General features: G+C 44.3%; 1 protein-coding gene across 4 annotated transcripts in view; it reads right to left on the bottom strand.

Annotated features, from left to right (window-relative positions):
• The window catches only part of prdm16 (PR domain containing 16), a 178052-nt gene that overhangs the window by 76675 nt on the left and 73436 nt on the right, over window positions 1-27941 (bottom strand). For all 4 annotated transcript variants that reach the window (XM_041945625.1, XM_041945626.1, XM_041945627.1 and 1 more), the window contains exon 3: window positions 6901-6948. In XM_041945625.1, the coding sequence (XP_041801559.1) occupies window positions 6901-6948 (48 nt within the window). The remainder of the gene's footprint in view (window positions 1-6900; window positions 6949-27941) is intronic.

Below are 27941 nucleotides of genomic sequence, written 5' to 3'. Positions count from 1 at the left end.
CAGGGCCCACACACACACACACACACACACACACACACACAAGTTAAAAGTGCCACTGCGAGTTAAAAGTGGCCCTCACATACACACTCACACACATACATGAACAGAGTGACACACAGCAGTGGCCTTTGAGTGAATGCTCCTCACAAGGCATAATGACAGCATTCTGCAGTAACCATAGCTGGGACAGTTCCCACAGACAAGACAGACAGAGAGAGAAAGACCATTTCTTTCTGTCTTCACCTCTCCTCCTACTCCCCACCTCCTCTCTAACAACCCTGACTTTGTCCGGACCATGTGACCTTCCACAGATCAACGCTACTGGCCAACACAGTCTGGACAGATGAATCTTCTAATGCAATCAGGGATCATGCCCACATTAAAGGAATACTCCACCAAAAGTCCTTCAGGTATCAAATACTTGTGAGCTGGCTCTGAAGAGCTTCTAGCTTATGGAAAATTGTTCAAACAGAAACTTCTCAAATCACTCCTGCAGCATAATCAATGATTAATCAGTAAATAGATCAATATGATACCTCTGGCTGAGCTTTTGATAAGTCATGTGTTTAGCTGTGTTTTGGAGTGTTTGGGCCAACTTGAACAGGCAACTCAACAGCAGAGCACTGGATCTGCCAGTGACATCCACCCATCCTCTGCTACGCCTTTTCCAGAGCCACCTTTCAAACTCACATACGATGAGTATTCGGCCGAGTTCACTTTCAGTTTAACCTTCGGTATGAACGGGATGATGTTAGGAGGCGGTATGCTTTGAAAGATTATCCCGCCTTGAGATCCAAACATTCCCCAACATACATGATTTCCACCATGTGAGCTCAATCTCTGCATATTTGTCTGTCTGTCTGCGTCGGACCACTCCCCACTCCGTAACCTATCACACAAACACTACATGGAAGCTCAGTGCTGACGGTTTCAGACCACTTTTTTTCATCGTCTGACCTGACACAGTGCAGGATTTGGCAGTGTATATTTTTGAAGGGGGGATGGGGATGGAGGTGGTGGCGGTGGTGCCGGTGGTGGTGGTGCTGGATGGGGGGGGGCGAGGTTACGGAGCCAAATGAAAACATGTCACTCAGGACCCATTAAAACGTAACCCTGCCCAGCAGAAGAAAGGGACCCATATCATCATTAAGTCATCTTGGGGCGAAGTGAAAACCGCAAATATTATTCCTGCGCCCCCCCACCACACCCAACACACACACGCTCACACACTCCTCCCCTTCTTTTCCTTCAGATGACAGAGAAGACGGGATGATTGGAGCTACGGTGTGTTTGCTCACTGCCTGAGAATGACGAGAAGATGTTTGGGAACTTCCTGATCATGCAATCGTTTGCATGCATGTTTTCATGAGACACAAATTAGTTCATACAGGTTAAGTCTGTTTTTCTCACATTGTGTAGACAAACAAACAACCTACCAGCCTACCTACCCATCTATCTATCTACTTACAAAATTATTTCCATTGACAATGAATCGCTTAATAATTCATTTAGTCTATAAAATGCCTGAAAAAAGTAAAAAACTGTTAATCACAATGTTCCAAAATTAGTGAGCTCTTCAAAAAGCATTGCATTGCATGCATTTGCTTAATAAATGACTAAAACAATTGAACAATTATAGAAATTGTTGTTGGTTTTCTGTTGAAGGACTTAACTGACACATTTTGGCACCACATCCACCATGCATACCTGCGCTGTATCGATGTGGATTTCAGTGATGTTTTTGCAAAATCACACTTTCAAGACCTGCACTCTGTTCATGTCTGTGTGCGTGCGTGCGTGCGTGCGTGCGTGCGTTTTCAGTCTCTTTCCTGCTCTTTGGGCTCATCACTCTACAGTCAACTCATGGCCCTGGGGAGTCCACTGCCCAGCCCTGGGCATTGACACCCCCACAAACAGATAAACACACACACACACACACACACACACACACACACACACACACACACACACACACACACACACACAGAGCCACCCCTGTAACCAGAGGGCATTTGTGACGTTCAGCATTATGAAAAATGACTTGCCCCCGTGGCGCACCGGGGTGGCAGTGATTATAATATCCAGATAATCATTTCAAACAAATTATCATAATTATCAATCAATCATGAGCCTATTTAAACAGGGGGAGAGATGGGGGAGTGTGGTGCTGTTGGCAGGGGGTAAACTATGGCCCGGAGCACTGGATCACTTCTGTGACCCATGAGCCTCCCTCTGTCCACATAATAGCCCTCATACATTTAGGGTCATTTAGCTAGCGTATTCAGAGACTCAATTCCCCAGCTTGATATCAGAAAAGAAAGACATTCACACACAACTGCGTACACATACATACCCACAACTGCAGCTGACCCCCATTTGGTGCGCTACTCTTTCAACACAGAGGGGGAAAAATCTACTTATAGGTCAGAGTTCATATCAACCCCTCTCATTTTCCCATTTACATCTAACACTGCATCTAAAAACACTGCAAGCGCTGCATCATGATGTAAACGGAGCAATAACTAGAGCTGAAGTTTGGCTCAAAGAACACGAAAGCACATCTCCATCAAGCATAGCAAGAAAGACATTTACCACTATCTGGAAATCATCAGCGCTTAAGAGAAACATGGCCACTCAGACAAATAGGAGAGGAAGAGTGACACAGACGGAGTAACAGAGACTTGATCGTCTTAGGGAGATATTCTGCTGTATCCTTCCATAGTAAATCCCCTGTGAAAAGCAGCATGAATTGATTCAATCTCAGCGATATTGAGAGGTGAATGAATGGGACTCAGAGAGAGAGAGAGAGACAGAGAAATTGAGAGAGAAAAAGAGATAGAAAGAAAGAGAGAGAGAAAGATAGTAGCCTTCAGGGGGAGATGATCGTCTTGGGAAAAAAGCAATCAGTGCTCATTGATTTTCTCTGCTGGTTGAATGGAGGGTGTCTATCTGGAAGTCATTATCTGCCATCTGATCTGCTGGAGTGTTTACACACGTCGGGATGGACAGCGGCGCTCGTCTCAAGATGAGGATTAACACACACACACACACACATGCACACACACACACACACACACACACATACATACAGCCGTGTTTCCACCACTTCAGAGGACTTTACATTGACTTACTTTCATTTCCTGGAGACTTACCCTAACCTTAACCCAACTCTTCACCCGAAAAGTTAATGATTTACGATTAGGGGACTTGTGTTTTGTCCCCAAAAGGAAGGCAAGTCCCCACAATGTGACTGTGTAAACAGATTTATGTCCCCACAACATGAGTAATAAACATCCACAGACACACACACACACATGCACAGAGCACAGGCTGCCTTCTTTCTTGCTGCTCCCTATCTGGCTACAACTTTTAAATCCAAGGAATCCAAAGAGAAACACAAGTCGTCCGATACCCTATTAACTTCCACACACGCAGACTTAAGTGTATGTGCAGTGTGTGAATGAGAATACACGTAAGCAGGGCCTAGACAGCTAAACAGACAGATAGTCCTGTTTTATATGGCCGGACCGGACCAAACCAAACAATCCCCGATCCTATCGCCAATCGCCACTGATAGCAATCTATAGCTCCAACAACACCGCGCTGTCTGCTCGGAGAGAGAGGGGGGGATGAAATGAGTGGAGGATAGATGAAGTAAGCAGAGAGGGGATTCAAATAACACATCTTTTATCTTCTTCGTCTGAGGGTGGGGTGTGAAGATGCATGTGTGTAAGCCAATATGGCTCGATCCACGTCCAAGCAAGCACAGGATATGAATCCAAGAAACCTCATAGACACACACACACACCCACACAAGCTGACACACACACAGCTGTAAGCTCTGGGCAGCTTTCAGTAAGTGGGCTTGAGAAGCTACAATAACATCTTTGCTTCCGTTTTATCCCTCGCCTTAACCCTGACTCTACCAGCGCCCCCCATTTGCCGTCATACACAGACTTACTCAGCAGCATGGAATGAGCCTGTGTTTGTGCTCAATTTGAATGTGTTAATGCGTGGACAGGGTGAGCGCATGTTTCTATAATAACTATAATAATACTGTCAGGCAACTGTAAATTCTTTTATCAGAGATTGGATCAGATTATTCTGATTTACTTACTTTCTAAATTTTACTTGAATTGTCTATTTTATTATTTATTTTTCATTTTTATTGTCTTATTTTACATTACTGGAATTGGTGTGATCTGCTCTTATCGTAACTTCTAATTATTTCTATTTTGTTGATTTTAATTTACCTTGTGTGAATCACTTTGAAATATATTATCACATTATTATACAAACATACTAGTCTGTAACCCTATTTTCTACATTGGCAGTAGCTTCTGGCTCTTTCAATCTTAAATTCTGCTCTTCTCCATCTAAGAGTACTAATTTAATTAACTAATTAATTCTAATTTAATTTAGCAATGAACTCCACAAACAATCTATATTTTCAGTTCCAAATGCTAATCTTGTGTGAAACATGGGGTGCAGTATAGGTTATGAAGTTGACACGTATTGACGAGGTTACTAAATATTCCATTTCTTTATATCAAATATCTATGTCAGTACCTCTAAAACTGACTGAAACAGAGAGAGCAGTCAAGAGTAAGTCCTTTTTTTAGTCCTCCATGACTAAAAAAGTGGCTGAGTACTGCGATCTGCTGTTGCATACAGACATTTTTTTCCATATAAAACATATATAACATGTATGGACACTGTCATGCAAAGCACAGTAACAAATAAGACCTAATAACACACACAGTCATACGAACACGCACACACACACACAGACCTCTCAGCAGTGAACTAGTTTATTCACAAGCTGCAACTCAATTAACATTCTGCCTTAATCAAGCATAGCGATGGTAATGACACGGTGGAGGCAGGAGAAGTCAATGTTTACGTGTGTGTGTGTGTGTGTGTGTGTGTGTGTGTGTGTGTGTGTGAGAGAGAGAGAGAGAGAGAGAGAGAGAGAGAGAGACTGCAAGATGTGGATGAATGAGTCATGTCATAAGGAATGGCTCATGCATAATTTCATTCATATTCATAACAGGCATGTGGTCTGCCACCGCCCGATGAGGGCCCACCGCAACTCACACTCTGCATAATGAGATGTGGCCTGTGTGTGTGCCCGTGTGTTTCTTTATGTACTATAGGTAAGCGTATGTCTGTGTTCTGTCATCTGTGTGAGTGTGTGCTTTACACATTATGCTGTCCCATCAGTGCATGTGTGTGTGCATGCGTGTCTTTGTACTTGCGAGTGTGTGTGTGCAGAGAGGAGTGCACGGGCCACTCTCATGTGGAAGGTGGTTAGGTAGTTTATAAAACCGTCTAGGTTTTTCCACATTGTACGAACATGTGGGGAACAGGGAACAGCCCAAACCACCTGCGGTCAACTCTTAAAATAAGCTCATTGACTAATGTAGGATTTCAAATCAACCAAGCAGCCTGTGATTTGCATGCCTGCCCGTTTATAGAGGGTACAGCAACAAGACCCTTGACCTGAAATGCAAATAAGGACATTTAACTGATTTTGTTTTTCTAAGGGCAAAATTGGTCATAATTGTAAATTGCGCCAAAAGAGATTTTAAGTGAAATACGTCTTGCAAAGGCAGCTCAACCTAAAGATCTCTCACACACTGCTTTTATTAAGGGGGGCTGGATTTCCTATTGAAAAGTAGTTCACCATTAGTTCTGCTCCTGATGTTTTGACCATCCTGCCATGTAAGATAAGATAAAAGGCCCGTACAGACCTCGAAGACAAGGTCCATATCTCAGCTTAAATTTCCTTGGCAGCTAAATCAATGATGAAAACAAGGTGGCAACAACCTCAGCCGCCACTCACATGACCTAATGAATGTTTTTAGCTCTTTCTGTCAACCAACATTAATCAAAGTCTGTGTAAGAAGTGTAAACAAACACTTGCGTTTAAAACTCATTTGTCGACCATCTTATACTGATGGTTATTGTACTGCAAAGTCAGTTAATAAAAAAAGTGGAAAAGGAAAAAAAAAAACAATTTCTTCAAGACAATATTAAATTGGCTTTCGGGGGAAATATGGATTGCTCCTCTAAAACTGAAATCTGATAAAACACCACATAATTTACGGCTGTGCCATTTTCAACCATTGATTTAGGTCTCAACTGCCCCGCTATTGACTTGAGTTGGAGCTACGCCTGCGTGGCTTCAGTCATTCTCAGAAAGGGTGCCCACTCTGCTGCAGCCATTGTTCTTTCATGGACCATTAGATGGACATGAACTCTCTCGCTGTCCTGTCTTGACCCGGCGACACTGGCCATAAAAACAAACTGCCCAGCCCCTTCAATAAATTTATCACCTCATAAAGTGGTCAGTGACTGGTCAATGGGACGTATCGGTCACAGTGCGTGTAAGTGTGTGCGTGTGTGTGTGTGTGAGCGTTTTTGTCTAAGTGAAGAGAGGGTTTATTAGATTGCACACCACTGTCAGCTGATTTCTTTGATGAGCACGGCATATAAATTACTGAAGCACTTGCCAGCATAAAAATTATTTATTTGTTTAAGCCTTTAATTTATTATCTTTATCACATGTATGATCCGCTGGAGCTTTTGTAGAAATGGCAGCCTGTCTGTGCTCTGGTGTCGTGATCATCTTTAGCATCTGTTGGCCAAAATCTCAGTCAGATGAGCCTCAGACACTTTTGCACATTTGTCAACCAGGTAACGTGGTAACAGAGCTGCCAGCACGTGTAGAACAGAAGTCCTACTTATTGTGCGTGCCATAAATCGCCACTTTATTACTTCACCCTCACAATGACGTTGATCCCTTTGATGTGCAGATTAACCCAGCGGGAGAGCTGTCACACAGGGCAGAGGTGCACAGACAGGAAAAAATCATATAAACAGGAATAACAATCCTACCTTTTTGATGCAGCTGTCCGGAGAGGTGTCTTCATGGTCATTCATCATCTGTTAAAACAAAAACACAAACATATACATTTGTTAAGTGCTTCACAAAACCACAACCCACACGGTTATACAAAAATCTGTTTATCACAGCATAAAGAAGAATGATTCCTGCGCTTCTCAGGGCCTTGGCCATTGGTTGTGACCATCGCCGCTTGATGACATGAGCACAAGGTGCTCACAGTTCATCGCTCAGACCCTCTGGGCTACAAATGCAACCAGAGGGATAGAATAATGGACTGAGAGGTCACAAAAACACACAAACACACAGAGGCAAACAGAACACTACACACACACCCACTCTGATGAATGAATGCCCCACAGATTTGGCGTTAATTCTCCGCTTCACCGTTGCAGGAAATTTCGCTGAGACTGTGTCTGTGTCCGCGAGAGTGTGTGTGTGTGTATAATTAAGCCTTCAAGCAATATTTACTGGGGGCAGATGGGCGGTAGAATGCTCCCAGTGTCTGCCAGAGGAAATGAAGGAAGTGGGGGAATGATGAAGAGATGGGGCTGCTCTGCTGCAGTGAGGGGGCATTTCACATATAATGGCAACCCAGAGTCTCTCTCCGTCTTTCTCTCCCTCTCTGAAGCCCATTGATGGCAACTGAGGATCAAAGAAGAGATGCAGACTGTTTTCAGAGCAGTTTTAGGTGGGGTGGGGGATCAGCGTGGTACTTTACTGAGTTGAAGTGAAATTAGGCCTATAAAACTTCCTCAAGCACAGACATACGGCATATCTGAGCCTCCCTTTTCCTGCTCCCTATCCTCCCCATCTGCCCGCTTAACAGTAGGTGTGTTGTTTGGGTGTTGTGACAAGACTGGCTGCCTTTATATTAGAGCTGACATACTCAAGTTTGTATTTCCAAAACCAGAGTGGCCCACCATGATTGGGAAAGAGACATTTATCTGCTGTGGAATCTGCCAAAGAAACTGTGGAGCTTTTCTTTGAATCCTGGCATACAGCAACCTCTTTTATGCACCTTCCTATACAAAGCCTCAATTCACAGGAAGTGATTATGAATTGTGCGTATGAGCTCGTGGATGTTTGGCCATGTTATTTATTCCTCACTAAACAGAAACAACTATCTGAAAACGTTGTAGCACAAACAGTAGATGTTAACTCTCAATCCTTCTTCCTCCCCTCTCACCTAATTGTGCAGCAGACGGGCCTCACCTGCATTGATGCATTGCACACCGTCGTTTCCTGCATGAAGCTGTCGAGGGATCTGTTCCTTAGCCTCGCCACATTGGAGCAATTACATCACAGATACTTACAACAGTGTCTCAGTCTACTTACACATCAACTAAACCTTTACAGAGGCATCCTGTTCCTGAAATCAGTTTCAAACAGACCAACAGTAAACGTGTTATCCCCTACAACAGTTGCAGTCTCCTTCATGGCCAACGCCATTTGTCACAGCATTTTGACTGGTGACTGCAGCGTCCCTATTTTGTGTGTCCATGACGACTGAGCGAATGAACCAGCAAAGCTGAGGAGCCCGGTCTACAGCTTTTTCTCCATTTTTCGTATCTATGTCTAATGTGTAGCACATTATAGCGTGTGTCTACCACGGATGCACGGCACTCCTGACGGTAAAGAGCAAACAAGAGTTGTTAACAAAGTGAGAACACAAGTGATCGAAAGTGTGCAGGATTATTTGTTTTGTTTGCATATTATTTGTTGTTTAGTTGCTGCATAGTTTCATGCATCAGTAGATAAGAACTCTGGCCTCTGTGCAGTTATCTTTTGAGGGTTTATGTGTATGTATTGTATTTCTGAGACTGAGAGAGATGGTTCAGCTCTTTGCAAAAACAGCCACAGATGCAGATGTGCTACTTTGAATAAGCAAAAGAGACCTATTACAAAATTGTCACCTGAAAGCAAACATTCAAATTTATTTCTCTCTGTTTTTTATTTAATTAATCATGTCTTATTTATTTCTTCAGTGTAACAACTGTGTGGGGTGAAGTAGAGGAACTATTTAGTCAAAAGAAATACAAATCGGGGTTAATGCCTCTGCTCTATAAGTAAAAAAAATAAGCCTGTGAACTTTAAACATGGCGATAGAGAGAGAGAGAGAGAGAGAGAGAGAGGACTTCCCCTTTCTTGTAATGCACAAGGCCAGCTGCAACAGTTTACAAAACCAACAGCTTGGCTGGGTCGTCTAAAATGCTACCAGGCGTTCAACAACTATAGGACAATTTCTGGACTTTCCCCTTGCTCTGTTCAGCTACATGCCAAGTGTAAATATGTGTGTGTATCAAATTGTGCAAGGGTAACCTAAAACTGCAGAAGACATGCAAGCAGACATGAGTGGTTTTACTGATGCCTTAATGTCTTTCAGCTTCAGGTGGGGGGTCGGGACGCTGTGGGCTTTCTATCGTCCAAACCTCAGCTTCGGGTCCAGAAACAGTGAGCTGACTTTCAGGAAAATGCTAATTATAAAACTTCCTGGCTTTGAATTCTATGTAATTCTAATCCAAATTGTTTGTCTGTTGAAAAGTTACCCAATGAGGTTTTTGTTGTTGTTGTTTTTTTTAAAGTAACATTTAAAGATCGGTGGTTAACAGGGTTTCCAGTGGTGAAAAGCAAGGGCTTGTGCAATGATGACAATAACTGCAACACAAAGGCACATGGAGATGCTCTTTCAACACTGGCATACTGTATGCACACACACACACACAGAGAGACAGACAGACAAACAGACAGACAGACACACAGTCACATATATACCAGACAAACACTCACAGACAGAAACACACACAGAATAGCCTAGCCTTGCAGCAGCACCCCGCCAAGCAAATAAATAAGCTATTAATTAGGTAAGGAAAATGTGATTGGCCACTGACTGCCGGCGCTATGATTTATTGCATGTGTCACCATCATCTCAAAGTGACTTTTACTCTGGGTCGGTGAGACAGGTCCAAATAGAGACTGGCCTGTTGAGAGGGATGGATTTTCCACTACACAGAGAGAGGTAAAATTGTCCATTTGTTCTGTATCTACCCTGCTGAATGCTGACATGTCAATATGTCTTATGGAAAAGAGAAAACACTGAAGTGAGGGCAATTAGAAAGTGTGTGCAAGTGTGTGTCTGGGCACACAAACTTCTCTCTCTGGCCCATATGACCTCAAACATAAACAAATCCAGTCGTGGCTTGATGAAAGTGCAGCCACCTGCAGAATCCTTCCACCAAGAGCTGTCCAGACCCTCATTAGGGGTATGCGTAAATGTGCGTGTGTGTATGTGCCTCTCACCATGTCTGTGGTGTGTGCTTTCACACTAGGCGGGAGGGAAAACCCCCACCATTATTAGTGTTTCATAGCACAGCTTTTGTTATTGGACAGAGTCAGGAGTTTTTCAGCACCACTTTAGCACCATTCGTATTGACATGCCATGATGACCAAGCGGACAAAAGAAAACACGACGTGGGGAGAGACACTCAGTGAGTGGACTGCCTCATTGTTTTTACAAGAGCTGTCACAGCCTAAAACACATGACGGAGCGAAATCCCGCTAGTTTATTTCCAGAGGTCATTTAACCTGAAAAAAGCAGCAGAAATGCCCCAATGAGGGTTTCTGTATGGGAACCATAAAGCATATGTGGTTTTGCATGTGCGGCTCAAGTCAAACCTTGAGCAAATGACCCATACAGCAATCTTCTAGTCATGCCATTCACCAATGAGAAGGCTGAGAAAATAGCCACAGCAACAAGAGGAGGACCTTACAAAGCCTGCTCATCATCATCATCCTCAGGCGCGAGGAGAAGAAGAGGGCCCCACTTGGAGGTTTGCGTCGTAGGAAAATGTTAGCATTCAGTTGCCAAAAACAATTCTCCTCAAGTCTGGATAATATGAGGCAATACAGCAACACGGCCCAATGGATGGCTGTGGATGTCACAAAGCCACAAGTTTCCAAAAAGAACCAGCAGCAAACAAACCTCAGGCCTTTTTGAACCAGGGCCCTGACTGACAACCCATCGGCTGCAAGAGCCACACCAAGAAAGCCACAAATTGAAAGTTTTGCTACGCATTTATTGGGAACTTTTGCAGCTCCTTGGCACGCTGACAGGATTTCATTGTGGTGGCAAAGCCCTGGACGGGTTATTGATCTTTTTGATGTATAGATGGGAGAGGAAGCGGTCTTTCACTCTGGGTCGTGTTGAATAATAAACTGCAGAGAAAGTGTATTTGTGTCAAAGAGCTAGGCAGAAAAAGAGAGAAAATGAAAGGGGAGACTCTGTTTCTCATTGCTGGAGCCTTTAAAATGGGAGCTAACTATCATGTCAAACATGATCTCAACAAATGGATCTGACTCCTGTGACTCCCAGACACTGGCAAATCTGATCAGAACACTTCACAATCAATGAAACGACACGACTGGCCTAAAAAAGGAAGAAAAAGAAGATATCAAGTCTCCTGTGTTTTTCTATGAGGTCTGTTGCTATCATTTGAACTCTATGATAAGGAACCTTTTACACTTCCCTGCCAGAATCTGCTTGAGATTGTTTGACTAAGGATACACGTGTGATTCAGTCTGCTTTTTAGCATCAAGTCAGATTGTGCCTGGTTGTGGTTCCAAGTCTTTTCTCTGGCTTGTCCTTTAAAAGGGTGTAAAACGGGGCTATTTCGGGACTTCCCAGAGATAGAGGCCTCGACAGCTGACCCAAAACACGACCAGAGCTATGACTTCTTAAAAACATGCCTCAACAATGAGGTTGCTCACAGAGCTCGAGCAGGGAGGTGGGAAGACTGAGGCAGGAGAGGAGGAAACAGGGTAAAAATGTGCACCGCTAAATACCAGGAAGCTGGGCGTTCATCAGATACAATATATTTATGATGACTTTAATAAGCGGAAGACTTGAGGTGCTTTGGCCAAGGCAAACATCAAGGGGAGTGCTGATAGTAAGCTTTCCCTCTCCTTCTCCCTCTCTTTCTCTGTCATAGTTGATAAAGAAGGTAATTATGAATGTAATCGCTGTTTGGTTCCTTATCTCCATCTCCACTTTGCCGTGAAGCTTGATGTGAGAAAATCATACAGATCACTGGCAAAAGCAATAGCAATTGATGCCAAAGGAATGCATGTGATGCCATTGTCTGAGAGAAAGAGGAGAGGTCAGATTAGCTTGACACTTATCACATCAAGCTAAAGCTAACACTGTTACCCAACCCTACACCCAGATGGGCCTATGCAGGGTGCGGCCTGTGACGGAACTAAGAACTGTTGGAGAGATAGAGCTTAGCGCACAAAGGTTAGATTTGGAAGGCAAACACTCAGAACTATTGTGCGACTCTGGAAAGTCACGGCCACTTGTCAAATACAAACGGCTGATATTTACAGAACGAGCATTGACCCTGTATGTCCTAAGAGTCTTTGTGTGATTTATGAAGAAAATGCCATAGTGAAATATCCTGGCAGGGTTTACACCGACTTCGGACAGGCTTGTCTCATCATTTCAATGTCCTGCATGATTCACAGGTCTTGCAAAGACATGTGTGGTCTAGGCGCTACACATTATACAACTGGTACAAATGAGCGATTCAAATATTTGTATTCATACCTCTGACAGTTGCGGCGTTTGAAGTCATCGCTCTGTACGAAAGCGACGTCTCAAGGTGAGGTTTGCACTTTGTCAGCAAACAAAAGCTTGGGAAAGAAGCTCACTTTCATGAAAAAGAGAGTGAGAGGAATGCAAAGGGAGGTGGAAGAGAGCAGGATCCTGCAAATTTATTAAAAGGGTCATATTTTCATGGCTGCCTTGTACGACCATCCATCACCTTACGTCCAAGGCTCCTTATCCTTTTAAGGCCGTTGACTCTGAACTTGATATTGACAGATCCATACAGATAAATTATCTGCTTGGCCTCCGCTTTATTGATAAGTCATTTGGGCAGATGATCAGTAATAATCATAAGTGAATAAGGGTGTGCCAATAGATCTTCTGCCAGCAGATGTTGTGACAGCTGCAGGGTTGCGGCCCAATAAATAACCCTACCTTTTGGCCTAAGAGGATTGCCTACACAGCATCGGCAGCCTCTGTGGCGTGCCATTCGGATAATGATATATCACGTCCTCCCTCTTCATTTTGATAAAGGTTGCAGTTTATCGATACATGGCAGCAGGAAGGAAAATAATATTGCCTTATTTCTAATGATCTCCTATTCTTCCCATGACACATATTGCCTCTTAGCAAAGCAGGGGGTTATGGGAGTAAGATTTAGGATCTTGACTCGGGGGCATATAGATCGAATCAAAGGTCACGCCACGGATACTTTTCATTTCACATACCTCAGCTGAGCGAGATGCCTACGCAGCCTATGCATATATGTTTACATTTATGCACTACATAAATCTGATATTGGCTTTTCAGCTCAGCAATGTCATATGTTTCATATCTCCATTTCCCCTCGCAAACTGAATTTGTGTATTTAGAAACATACACCAGACCACACTGTCTGTTCCTCTGTCTAGTGCCAATATGAATCCCTAATTCAAACCAGGAATTCCTCTAGGTGGGTAGAAAAGGACGCGGAAACACAGAGAGGGGGATCTCTCATCGCATCAGGGGCTTTTCTGGACGGCAGCCACGGAGATATTGTCACGTGACGACGGATAACTGGCGAGTAAATTGCATATCATTTATCGGGGTCCGGCTAAATATTTACACCGTTTGCATATTTCAACATAAACAGACAGGTTTTGGTAGCTTTTCATTTTCTACTTTCACTCTCAAATCCAATATATGTACAGAAAGGACAAGGTGACTCAAACAAAAGGGCTCGACAGAAGTCAGACGAGACGGAACTAAATGGGGAGAAAGAAAGAGATGCTCTGAGAAGTTTCAGGACTTTTTGCTTTAGAGAGTACATTTCTTTTGTATCTGTGCTTGTGTGTGTGTGTTAGTTGCTAAAGCATCCCCCCTGCAAATCCATCCTGTGACTTTTCTGCATATTTGGACGACACACACACACACAAACACACACACACACATATATATACAAGGAACTTGGGTGTGGGCCCAAACATAGAAGTGAAAAGTCTCTAGTGACTCGGAGGCTAAGTGCACGTATATATGGGTCGGTGCCTCGGACAAGCGAGGGCTTTCTTCAGGGCTTCGAGGGTTTATACTAAGGTCAAGTCCTACACACGATGATGATGATGATGACGCTTGAGCAGGCCAAAGCCACGGTGAGTGACTCGCTGATGAGATTTCTCCAGCAGATAAATAAACAAGGCCTGACCGTGAATTTCCTGCTCATGGGTATGACTGTGTTTTTGTTTGCGTGCAGCAAGGTACTTTGGATATGTGAGTTTGATCTGATGCATCAAACAGACACAAACTGCAGACATACTAGAACTATTACATAATTACAGTAGTAACAGATAGACAGATCAATTATCAAACATCTCCCACAGGTCCTCTGTCTTCTGTACACTCGAGGTATCCACTTTAGCCTGTCTTCACTCTCTCAATGGTCTTTTTGTGCTGGTATGGCCTCTGTGTTTACAGGGAAGACGTAGAGCTTAGATGTTAGGTCATCAGTAGGACAGAGGTGAATGGTGTGGCGTGTGCTGAGGAAAGAGTAAACAGATCCTAGTGTTCATAAGACACTCTTTGTTCGTTAGGCAGCCTGTGTTTTTAGTTGCTTTTATTGCACCAATACGCTTGAACACAGAGTCTTTTTCATGTTTTATCAGCCACAACAAACAGGCAACGAAAATGGCCGAGACGTAGAGAGCGCTGCATCTGTTAGACGTGACGCCGTCGTTCCCTCTACCGAAACTGATCCACCGCAGGAATACAGAGCGTGTTTCTGCGTTACAAGGTTGATCTGGCGTTCTACAATGCCATCATCGAGCAAAGTCAAAAAACTTCAATTGAAAACCTTTTTGAAGGTTTAATTCAAACCCAATTACCACTGACTGAGGCACGTACACGATATGAATACCAACAATAATAACGGCAGTTTAATAGTTCTAATGGCTGCTATTAGCATGCGTATTATTTTGAGTATGATGTTCAGATAAAACACAAAAAGCATTTGTGTATGACAAATGGACTGTAGCTAGTGCACTGTTTATACTTGTGAGTTCTTTTGGTGGCCAATCAGATTATTTACACGGTGGAAACATATAAAAGCCAGAGCAGTTAAGGCAGCTGCTACTGCCAAAAGATATTGTCTGGAGATACTGGCTACAAATGGTTTCTTTTACTATGGTGGCCTGTGAGGAACACATTTTGCATGGGGTTTATGCAAAGGGAAAAAAAAAAAAAACATACTTGATTGCAAAAAGCATATAATTGCACCTAAATCATGATGACCGGTTATTTTCTTCCACCAGCCATTAAGTACATGAACAATTAAATATTTTCCAAGTATAGTCCTTCAGACTATAACAACTGAATAACAAACACAATTGTAACACTCCTCAGATTTTTTGCTGATAGCTTTTATTAGAACAAAGAATTTTGTAAAATGCCACGCTAGGCAATCCATATGAAAAAAAACAAAAAACAAAACGTGACTACAAAAATACACACTCTTAAGTACTGAAATATATAACCGGAAACACTACGGCAACACTGACAAATGACAGATCGAACCCATTGTGAAAATGAATCATCCACCATTCTGCGCTCATTGATTCGCTCGGGCTAACATTTTTGTTTCTGCACAGCAACCTCTTTGGGGCTCTCATGCTCCAGTTTTTTTTTCCCTTTCTTTCCAACCCTCCCTCTGTCTTTCTGAACACACACTCAATTTATCCTTGCTCTCAAGAGATAGCAGCATTTATCACCACGAGAGCTGTCTCCAAGTCCACAGGATCAACCCATCACCTCCACAATAAATGTCAAGCTGTCATGATTTATGCAGCTAATGAAATTGATTAGATGGCTACAGGACATTGTAATCGCATGATTCAGTATCGTCCTGTTAACCCAACTTGCTTGAAAGACGTGTGTGCGCCTGGGATGAAACCGGCACTGGCTGGTAAAAACACTTTGTGAGACATCTTGTCAACCACCGCTTGGCAATGCACAGTTACATTTTTGGAGCCTCTGTCATCGACCTTTATGATTTGGCCTTGAGGACTCTTCGAAGAAGATATAATGGAGTGCAGATAATGTAGCAGTCCTACTCCCTTGTACAAAGGCCATTGTCTGATGTATTTGCCATCAAATCTCAAGATGAGTTCAAGTGTTACTGGCATTGATAATTTCAGGGATGGTCTCAGACTTCAAAAGACTGCGTGGTAATGATGTTGCAAAAGCAATGATACGATGCTGCTGGCTGTCCTGGGCCGCCGAATGGAAAAAAACTGTGTCAAGAGAGTGAACTTTGTGGTGCGAGACACTGCCAAGTAGAATTTTAATGTCTGACAGATACCTCGTATCATTCCAAAGTTCAGTCTTTCTCATGACATACAAACTACAAACTGTTTCATCTATACCACAGATCACCAATTTCGAGCGCTCCATCACAAGTGTGTCAGATTACAAAATAATCAGCACATTTTCAAAGACAAAAACCCACCTCGAATGCGCAGGTGAATGTGAATATCCATTCAGTTGACCTTCGGGCTCATCACAAATGAGTTTATTAGCCGGGCCATATAAGGTTAAGGCCCTTTACAACCCTATTAGTGTAAAGCAGAGACTATCTCTGTCACTAAGATTGATGTTCCCCGGCTTATCGAGCGCTTCCATTATCAGCAAAAACCTTCAGCAAGGGATCCTAAGTCCCATTTGCACACCTCAGACTTGAGACTCATCAAACCTCACTGGTCTTTATCATCGGCATCATCAACTGTTAAAAACTCTTATCATGATTATCTTCATTGGTGTCACTGATAGCAGTTTTATTCTTTAATACAGAGCTATCATCATCCTCGAAGCTGTTAGTAAAACAAAGGTATGATATGTACAGATAGGATGCTCCGCCGTGGTCTCTGAACCCTGGTTTATAGCTGTCTGTCTGTCTGGCCAGTCCATGGGATGATGACAGATGACTTTATTGGGGGAGTTGCATGGTCACAACTTGCAGCCGGGACTTTCCATTAGTCATCTAACTAGAGCAATCAGCATGGAAAACGTTTGCGAACACCCTCTTGACCCTTTTTTGTTGTTGTTATATCTGCAAAGCCAGAACGTAGGCTATTCTTCACCCACGCCTTAGTCTATTTCAATGGCAAAAAAGACAAAACGACCAAACAAACAAGGAGCAGGGAAGAGACTGATTTTTGGAGCGGTTCGCTCATTTAATTTCTGCTCGTTTTGGCCCCTGCGGTTGTAATGGATGACTCAGGGAGAGAGTTATTGGACAAAGGAGGAGGGAGGGCGAAGGCAAGCTTGGTGAGAGGAAACTTATCTGTCCTTGGGCTGTGGGACAGAACACAGTGCCGGCTTTATTCAGCGTCTCGGCCCCGTCGTTAAGGAACGATGACACACTCCTCCAGGCCCACATTAATCTTTAACAGTGTGATTTCTAAAATAACACCAGTGTTTTCCCTGCGGCACGTGGGGAGAGAGAAGGCCCCGTTCAGTCCTGCTGAGCTCAGTCAGGTTTTGTTTTTTTTTTCCTTTTTTCCCCACACTGTTAACATCGGAGAGCAGAGGACAGGGGAAGGGGTTCGAAAGTGAAGGGATGGACAAGACTTCGAGCCGAGAGGAAAGAGGAGACCCGTTGCATGGGAGCACGGGAGGCACAAAGCGGCGCTGGAGCGGATTTGGTGCAACGTCACCAGATGTTAAAAGCCCTTGACCTCACTCACTCACCCTGACAGTGGCAGCTCCAGTGGCTCCCTCGCGCCACACATTACTGTTGTTAACAGTGTTATCACAGGGCTGCCCTGGGCAAGATAAAGACTGCGGCCGCTGATTGGCCTTAAGTGAATGAGGGACTGGCTGCAGACACACAGACAGAGAGGGGAGTGTCAGTCAGCCTGCCTCTGGTTAATGACAGTGGAGAGATAGACGCTGAAGCAACAACATTTTGTGGGGAACTGTGTGTTTTTAACAGCAGGCTGGGAAAGGGAGAACAGGAGAAATAGGACAGTGCCACTAATGTTGTTTGGGTTTTGGGAGCCAGACAGGAATCTCTCTCCCTATCAGGGCTGAGAGAGGCGGCTTGGTCGCTCGCTAGTGACCATTACACAGCATGATAGCACCGCAGCTTTGAGGTTGCCCATTGGGACAAGCAGGGGGCCTCATATGGCACAAAGAAAAAAAATGGAGGATCCAGCGAGCTGATTCCGACTGATAACCGCAGCCAAAACCACGAGCTTAAGAAGCCAACGGATTCATGCAAACATCTTGTCTCACAAAATAGCATCTCTCTCCCTTTATCTCTCTCCCTCTGACCCGCTGTCTAGATACAGTATATCTTGTTTCACTTTATTTTTAATTCAGTAGATGTAAGAGTGATAGGAGGGCTCTCTTTATAAGACTTTTTAAGACTTTTTTGAGGCTCATAGGCTGTCGGACAGGCTTATCCTTTCTGTAGCCTTCAATAACTTCCATGTGCATTTCATTTCTCATCTCCTCCCTCCTTCCTCTGTCTCCTTTCCGCTGAGTGCTCCACACAGTGTACAGGAGGTCGGGCCAAGGCTAACATGTATCTATAATGTGTTCGTCTCAGGCAGCCCCCCGAGGAGTGCAGCGCTGCTTTGGCTCCTTGGCACCGCGGACAATGTGGGTGTTGTGTGGAAGAGCTGGCTGGCTGTACACTCGCAGACGAGTCAATCTGGGGCCACTGCTGAACTGCTGCCTGTCCTGCTGCTCTAGTGCCTCAATAAGACCCCTCTTCACTGACTTTTTTTTTTTTTTTTAGCGCTTCAATTATTTGTTTTGCATTAATTTTTTAAAAAATGACTTAACTTTTTCTTCACCTCCCCATGCTGGATTTGATCTGTTCTCACCCCTCACACTCAGTACAGCATGCTTTCTTTTATGGCCTTGTGTGTCTCTACAAGTGTGTGTGTGCCTACATGAGAGTACTCCTTTTCATAGTGCTGACACCCGGCAGATTGAGACATCAGGCGCCTGCTCGCTGTGGTAAATTAGCCATTCTTCTCAGGGGCTAATTGGAAATCTAAATGTTTTGCAGGGGGAGAGAAGAGCTGTGAAGGAATGCGGTCTGCCCGGGAGCAAAAAATCAGATTACAGATTTTTTTTCCCCAATATTTTTATTCAATAATATTTGAAATGAATTTACTCTGATCATCACTATGTTTAGGGAAATTGCAAATAAGAAAACACATTGGGAAAATGAACAGTGGAAAGCAGTAAGTTATGTTTATTAAGAACCCTTTGTGGAGATGTATTCCAATCCTGAAGCCCTTGCCACTTTTAATGAGCAAACACTCAAGGCTCTGAATTAGAGGGAAATACATTTCCATACATAATGACCCAACCACAAAAAAGAAAAAAAAAAACATTAATTACAGTGCCTCCATCTACATAATTCAGAATAAAATATGAAACAAAAAATGCCATTAACACTAATTGACTAATTCATCACAGGACCTTGTTGGTAAATGTTCTTCCCTGCTTGAGTAGTTTCAGCAAAATGAAAACATTTGCATAAAGTTAAGGTTTAGGCCTGCCAGTAAACATTGAAAAGTGAGACAAAATATCATTGAAGCATGACCATTTCTGGATGTAATAATTATGAATACCCCTATGTTAACATATCAGTTATGAGTTGTGCAAAAAAAAAAAAGCCCTTTTCCTTAAGAAAAAAGCCACTTTCTTGCATTGAATTTCATAAAAAATGTTAGTGTACAGCTGCAGTGTATGGAGTGTGCAAAAAGCACATGTATAGATTTCATTTAACAGGTCTGCTTTGTCCTAAAATCCCTAAAACAAAATACTGTGTTGAAATTTTGTGCAATGTCTTAAAACTAATACAGGCACATCTTTGCAATGCTAAATTTCCCTGGCAAGCATCATCCTCAAAGTGTCTTGAGAAGTCAAAGTGGCGTGACTTTGTTCTTTATAAGCAGACAGTGCTGTGAATGTGGCCGGAGGCTGGCCCGTGCACAGTTATGGGCGGTACTCCCCGTTGTTGGGGGTGAATTTGAGGTGCTGGGAAAAAGGGCTGCGCATTCACAGTAAATGAAGCCTTGTGAGTAACCGTGGAGAGAACGCTTCTTAACTGATGAGTTCAGAGACAACTTCCCAGATCTTCTCTGCCACATGGAGACACCCACAATGCTAAAGACCTACTGCCATTTTTGGAGTAAAGCGCAGAAAGCCACTGAATAGCTTAGTTTTAGCCTCAGCCATGAAAACAAATCTAAACACTGTGAATTGAGTTTTGTCTCATTCTTCTTAATTGGCAGCAGCAGGTTTTTGCCTCTTTTTCTTCTCTGTTCAATATGAATAAATGCGACAAGCTTCTGATCCCGGCTTTTCAGCCTATGACTGTTTATTTATCTATTTCAACTACACCCAGGGGAACAAAAGGCATGCAGAATGGCCACTGACAGCCATGTCGAATATCTCTTTCTGCCAAATCTGGCTGTTTTCTCTCACTGCTGTCACTTGATGTCTTTATGCAAGGCTGAGAGTTCGCCACTATGAAAAGGGCGGGGGCGAGCTGAGTGAGTGACCCCCACAGGAGGGGAGTATTAAAAGTAAAAAAGAGAGCGAAAGCAAGGGATGGATGAACCAGGAGGCGGGAGAAAAGTGGAAGGGGGAGAGGGGGCACCCCTGCCGGGTCCCAGGCATCTCGGCTGGCAGTCCCCATCTTGGCTTCAGACGGCTTTTGTCAAGGAGGGGAAAAGAGGGTCTCTTCTTCACTTGGGCACGGGACAATAGATGTTTTGTCAGTCAGGGAGGGGGTGTCAGTGGGGGAGTATGGAGGGATGCTGAAAGAGGAATAAAGCCAAGGACCCATCTTCACAAGGGGTGGGGTGGCGGCGGTGGGCAGCCTTTTGGGACTGGGCAGATGTTGAAATGAGGATGATTTATTAGCCTTAGTGTCCTTGGTGGCACTTGGCCACCATCCCAGATTTAGGAGGGAGAGTGACTGAGAGTAAGAGACATGGGGAAGAGGAGGAGGAGGAGGAGAAGGAGGGCAGCTATGTATCAGAGACATCTTAATACCTTCTATGGGCATGGGGCGCTCCTTGCTCCCCGACCGTCATGGTATTTTTGTCCGATTCTCTCGTAGAAAAATAACTTGGTTGGGAGTCATCTGCATCACTGAGCTGGACCTTGTCACCCGGCATTACCCTCTCCCTCTACCACAACCTCACCCCCAACAAACCCAAACACACGGACTGTGCGCGCTGCCCTCGCTGCACCACCACCATCACCACCATCCCTCCCCTGCTTATATAAAACAACAAATTACCAAATTAACATTCCCAACAGTCCTCACTCTCCCTTCACAGTTCTGGGCAGAGACACTCTCAAACCTGCCAGAAAACAAGAGTAAAAGAGAAAACGTTCTATGGGTGCATGCGGTTGTGTGTGTGTTTGTGTGTATTATGCGTGTTTTGCATGCGTGTGTGGTCAGGGAGATCTCCACTTGTTGTGAGTTTAGTTTCTGTGTGTGTGCGTGTGTGTGTTACTGTGTGTCGGGCAGCCGCAGCTCTCTGTAGACTTAGCCCTGTGCTGTGCTGTAATTGGGAGGTGTCACATGTTTTAAGTCACAGCATGTCACCCTGTCATGCCACCCATGAAGACCCATGAGCCTAGCTCTGTGTGTGTGTGTGTGAGTCAGAAGCTACTGAACCTAAAGTGAGAAGAAATACGACACATTCCTGAGTGCAAACCTTCCTTTACATTTCTTACAGTGTATGAGTGTCCTTTTCCATCCCCACAGCACATCTCTGCCCGTTCTTTAATCCAAACCCCTAACACATGCTTTTCTCCCAAACTTGACCTCCCAATTCCTCTCCCTGCTTCCTACGGCCCTCCTTTCCTCTCTCCTCCCAGCTACATTTAATCTTGCGACTTGTTTGTCCACCCTATTTCCCAGCCCACTGCTGACAAACTGTAGGAGGGTTACTTAAAGTAGTGGGGGAAAGTTTGGACAGCTTTCATCAAGGGCACCCAGGGGGAAGATTGATTGGCAAAGTAATTTACTGCCCAGTGTCCGTCCTGCACTCCTCGTTCTCCACCTCTCTTCCCGCCCTCCTCCTGATCCGTCTATCCATCCATTCATTCGTCTCCAACTCTTTACAAATCCATACCTGCCGCCTGGAGGTAAAGGTCTCAGTGGGAGTGATAGTGAGTGAGTGTGTCTGTATATACGAGTGTGTCTATGACAGGTTCTGCAGGTCTGAAAGTAAGGTGGAGAGGCTGGAGTCTCGGTAACCACTGGCACAGATGAAAAAGACTGATGGTCTTCGGGTTGATGAGGAGATGACTGGACGGCTGGATAGTGTGTGTACGTGGCGTGCGTGCGTGCGTGCGTGCGTGCGTGCGTGCGTAGAGAATAGCCATGTGACTCAGGAGGTCTGGGGGGCAAGAGCTTTTGACATGAATGAGAGGGAGGGTCATCGATCATCCACAGAGAAGGGTTGAGGAGGGCTTGGAGGAAAAGGCAAGAGAAAGGAGGGAAGAGGTTGCGGGGTCAAGTCTCCATCACTCTCACTGTCTTCTGTTCTCTCACTGTCAACCTCACAGTGACTGACCACTCAGCGGACCCCACTTCAGCCCGCTCCCCCCTTCCACAGGGCCCCCGGAAACTTTTGTTCCGTTCATTAGTACAACAAATACATACAGATGCTCAGGGAAGGAGGACGCAGAGAGAGAAAGGATTTCCAAGCACATGCCCCCCCCCTCCCAAATGACTGCTGATTTGGAGACAATCTGCTTCTTTGTAAACAAACGGCGGGCTGAGGAGCTCATGTGAGAAGTGGCCTCATTATTCAATGTAAACGTGGACAGTTAAGTGTTTAATCAGGGTATTAGCGATAGGATGGGCTGTGATTTGCTTTACTTGTTTTCAGGTTAAAGGTGGAAAAGTAGGATGGGGAAAAAAAAGCTAATGCTGCATGTGACAATGAAACGGACACCCATGAGGAACGGGAAACTGACAAGTGCTCATGGGACACCTAGAAACGCTGGAGGTGCTGATTTTACGTGTTTGTGGGTGTCTTACATCATGTGAACATGTCTGGGAATGAGTCCTTACGGCTAACGTCAGCATCACCTCAACATAATCAAGTTTCATTTCATCTAAGCAAAGCCCTGCCTCTTCCCTTCTCCGCCTTGATAGCGGCAGCACACTCAGGTTAATGACTGCTGCCTCTGCGGTGTCCATCAAGAAGTCCACGTCAGCAGAAACACAGCCACCAAACATCTATTTCCCTGGTTTGCCAGTTTGATGAAATGATTTCTTTCCCTCCGAGACGTGTCTTGATAGGAAGAGAGGCGGTCGACTTATGCCAGAGGTTAATGACGAACATGGGACAATGACTATGTGTGTGGGGAGTGGTGATGAATGGAGAGAAGCAGGGAAGATGGGTCCGGGGGCACAAAGACTGGCATACATATTCCTCCACCCCCCGCGACCGCTCCATCCAAACTTTTTTTTTTTTTTTACTACTCAATGGCCCATTTTCTCCTGTGTGTCCCATGAATTATGTAAACGACCGTGGAATCCCTTTCTTCCCCTGGCCGGAGGAAGGCAGGAAAGGGAGGAAGAAAAGATAGAGAAAAGCGAGAGAAATGCCTCCTCCTCACTTTTTTCTCTTCCTTACGCTGCCTCTGAACAACCTTTCATGTTGGCAGCGTGGGCCTGGGTTTGAGCTCTGCGGCCATGTGAAAGGATGAAGGTGGCCGCTGAGTTGGTGGAGGGGGAGGGTCAGGGCACAATGACATATACGAGGAGCCGAGGAGGCAGGCAGGGAAAGAATGCCGGCCTTGTTGTTGGACGGCTTGACGTTGATTAATGAGAGAGAGAAAGACAGAGAGCGAGGAGAGAAAATAAGAAGAGAGGGGTGGCACTGGTATAGTAGGCCAGACAGAGGGGGAGTTGGACTCTCGTAGGGGTGAGAGACTCCGGAAGAGCCCCGGGCTGCACTACTGATCAGGAAGAGAGTAGCTGCGGTGGAACACCGCCCATCAAAAAATGTGTTTGTGTGTGTGTGTGTGTGAGTGTGTGTGAGTGTGTGCCTGGTGGTAGCCTGACTATTTGGCCTGAAGGATTGTCTGTCTTCTCTCATACACAAAAACGCATGTAGGCACACACAATTCAACGTCAGTCACATCAATCCTCATCCATCAAAGCGCTCCTAAAAGGCTGCCATCATCATCATCATCATTAAGAGTTGCTTTGTTGTCAGTTTGTCACACACACTTCAGAAGCTCAGCTGCTCCATGGAAAGGGAAACCAGCAGTCAGAAGTCTACAGTGCATGGATTTGTATATATACTTGCATTTTTGCAATATTTAAATAAAGTCAGCATCAGCTGAATTCTGAAAATGTACACTGGAAACATGAAAATAACAAGATTGCTATTAAGTAATGTGCTGCATTATGTGTTTAATGTCATATACCTAATCTACTCTCTTGTTATAACGCTTACACCAAGATTTTCGAAGCAATTTAAAATAAGCAAATCAGGCTGCAGGCCACAGGAAGAGGCCTCGACATCAACAGTGTCAACAGTTCGTAGTTCGAGTGGTGAGAAAAAAGTGGGTTATAGCCGTGTGAGAAGTTTCTACAGACATACCGTTTTTCCCTCAGGCGAATTGGAGGTGAAATTAATTCAAGCTGACTACAGGAGGGAACCGAAACTTTCACCAGCCACCTTTCAAGCCCACAGAGAATATTTGATACGAAAAAGAACATTTGGTACAACACATGTTAGAAGAACCAAAACTACCAAACACTTTGCACTGTAGCTCTTTCATGCTTTCGTGAAAAGTTCCAGTCAGTTTTTCAAAATGATGGAAATCTAATTTTCAAATCAAATCCTAATCTTTCCTATCTTTTCCGTGCTTGTACATTCTCAAGTTAAACCCTCTTCCAATCGGTGTCTACGCTGACTGAGCACTGTTGACCTTTTCTACACCAGGAGCTACTCCAAGCCGCCTCCGTCTCCAGCCAAGAGGGATTTCAAAGCCTCTCCTGGATGTCCCAGGATCTTTTGTCTCCAGCTCTCATCTATAGGTAAGCACAGTGTGCAGCCCCTTCCCCACCACCAGCCTCTTCAAAACTCTGCACAATAGCCAGATTTCCTCCCAATTTGCTGGTAGAGAATAGGAGGCTCAGGAACTCCTTTCAGTAGCTTTGAATGGCGGGCCTAATTCAGACTCAATCTTTGGGTATGTCAGGCCTCACCTCAACCTTAGCTGGCCTTACTTTGGAGCTCCTGACTTTGGCTAATGCTAGGGCAATCTCACTGTTGAAGGACTTATCCTTGTGCAAAACACACCAGCTCACATTTATACTCCTGTGCATGCCAAATGATATTTCAAATCTTACTTGCCAAGAGTAAGCCGTCAGAGCACATAAGCTCTTTCTCAGTAATGTTATGCTTCACACGCTAACACTCATTTGGGAGCTTCCCACTACAAACCTCAGGCTTCCACTGTTGGCCATCCCTGACTGGGGAACAGAACTGGCAACTTTTTCCATCAAAGCCTAACTTCCCTAACCTCAAAGTGACCAGTGCTGCTTAAACATACATATATATGTGGTGAGTGTGTTTTTTATAGACTTGGAGTTCACTCGGCTGACCATTTGTTCTACTTGACCTCGCTGCACTCCTCTCTGCCCCAATTATGCAAGCGCACACGTCCACTTTGCATATTTGCACTTCTTTTTCTCCTGACGCTCTTGAGGTCAGTTCTAATCAACCACCCTTCAGTTGTACACACAATGCACGCACACATACACACACCATTCTCACCAGAGTTCCTTAAAGACGCCCACCTTCCAGGTCCAAGGACTGCTATTAAAGCAATCAGGAGCTTTCTAAGCTAGGTCAAGAGCAAGGTGCTCACATGGGGATTCTGATTTGAATTATGCAAAGGAGGAATAGGAGGAGAAGGAAAGAAACAGAAAGAGAAAGAGTGACAGAGAGAAAGATGGGAAAGAAAACAACCAGGCCTTTTGTAGCCACGCAGAGGCGAAATGTTGCAAACAAAAGACACAGTAGAAGAAAAGTGATAAAGGTGGGCAAGTGACTTCTGATGAGACAAAAGGGACTGAAACAGTAAGGAATTTAAAAGATTAGTCCAACACCCTGACCTTCAGACCTGATGAAGCATTAGAGAACACGGTGTGGACTGAAACGGTGGGACCACACGCAGTTGTGTGTGTGCGTGTGTGTGTGTGTGTGTGTGTGTGTGTGTGTGTGTGTGTGAATATGTGTCTGTGAGATCGGCTTTCCCTGCGGTCCATTCAGTGTCTAGCGGCTTAGGATACTGAGACAAGAGGAGCAAGAGGAGAGAGAATTATCTTGAAATACGACTGGATCCTGTGTGTGTGTGTGTGTGTGTGTGTGCGCCAAAGACACATACAGAGAAAGAGTCAGTAAATGAATAGAGACAGTAAACATGGTAACTGAAGAGCTGATATAGTGGCGAGGAGGGAAATGGGACAGACAGAGTAAGTGTGCCTAGTTTGTGTGAACCCGATATTTCATGTGTGTATGTGCGTGCATGTGTGTGTGTGTGTGTGTGTGTGTGTGTGTGTGTGTGTGTGTGCCTACGTACTGGCTTATGCGTGTTCAACAATTAATTACTAGTTGGGTGAACTGACCCTTTAAAGAGAAGAAGAGTTGAGTCTTATTCTGTATCCAATGAATGTACATCAAAACAACGCTCGTTCTCTGTCGATGTTTGGACGAGACAAGTGTCATCAAATGATTCCTCACTGGAGAGCAACAAGAGAAAAAAAATAGAATTAAACTGATGCAGAATTAAATAAAATGTAAAAATTGTCACCAAACACTAACTGAAACTTCTCTGTAACAGAAACTTACTGAAAATATACCTAGCTTGTGGAAAATATAAGCCTATAATTGCCCCAGTGTCAACATATGTCACTGTATGTGTGTCCCTTTGTGTGCATAGTCAAGCCAAGCCTACCCTGCGGTGAACATAATCATGGCCCTGTCGTCCCCAGGTTAAAGGCTCGCTGCTGGGTGTTCTGGCACTAATGTAGTGCCAAACTATAGGGGTCACATTAGCCCTGGCTACTTCAGCATACATTACAGTAGAAAGACCACCGTTCCCCATTAAAAGCCACCAGCGGGCTTAATGATAGCCGTGCTGCGGGAAAAGGAGTGCTCAGACAAAGAAATACTGATTGGATACTGATTTAGTGCGAGGGTCAGACGAATATGAGTCAGTGTATCATATCAATTCTGTCACTTTTGTCACTTCAGGAACAGCAGGGGTCCAAGCTTTGAGAGGGTATTAAGAGAGATAATATACTTTACATACTTCTTGTGACTTTTTGTCACATTAATACACTGTGCAGCCTGCTGTCCATGCTGCAAAGCTGTGAGAGCTTTAGCATTTTGACCACCACTTCCAGAAACGAGCATTACGGATTAGACAAAAAGGTAAATCATGTAAACCAGAAGACAAAATATTATATAAGTTCATTATATGGGCTTCCTTTATCTCCTCCTTTATCAGTTCATCTGCCGATTCTTGTCTCAATGTATTGATGAACTGTGGTGGATGACCTGCTGAGCCACTGCCATCCACCACTTGGGTTGGCGGCTCCTCCTGTCAACATGTTGAAGTGTCATTGAGCAAGAGATGGAATCCCAAGCTGCACGGGTGCCACGGTCTGTGAATGGGTGAATTGTAAAGCACTTTGTTGCAGTTTGCACTCTGCTAAGGCACAAAAAACGCAAAACAAGTGCAGTTCGTCTACAAAATGTCAGAAAATAGTAATTTGTCGCCAATTTCCCACAAGACAAGGTGACAGCTTCAAATTTTTGAACATCAAACATTTGTTTTGTCCAACCAAAGGTGGAACACTCAAAGATGTTCAATCAGAGACACGCA

This window comes from Chelmon rostratus, chromosome 10, assembly GCF_017976325.1.
Source record: "Chelmon rostratus isolate fCheRos1 chromosome 10, fCheRos1.pri, whole genome shotgun sequence".
NCBI lineage: Eukaryota > Metazoa > Chordata > Actinopteri > Chaetodontiformes > Chaetodontidae > Chelmon > Chelmon rostratus.
Note: the sequence above shows the minus strand (reverse complement) of the source record. Positions and strands in the feature narration are given on the sequence as shown.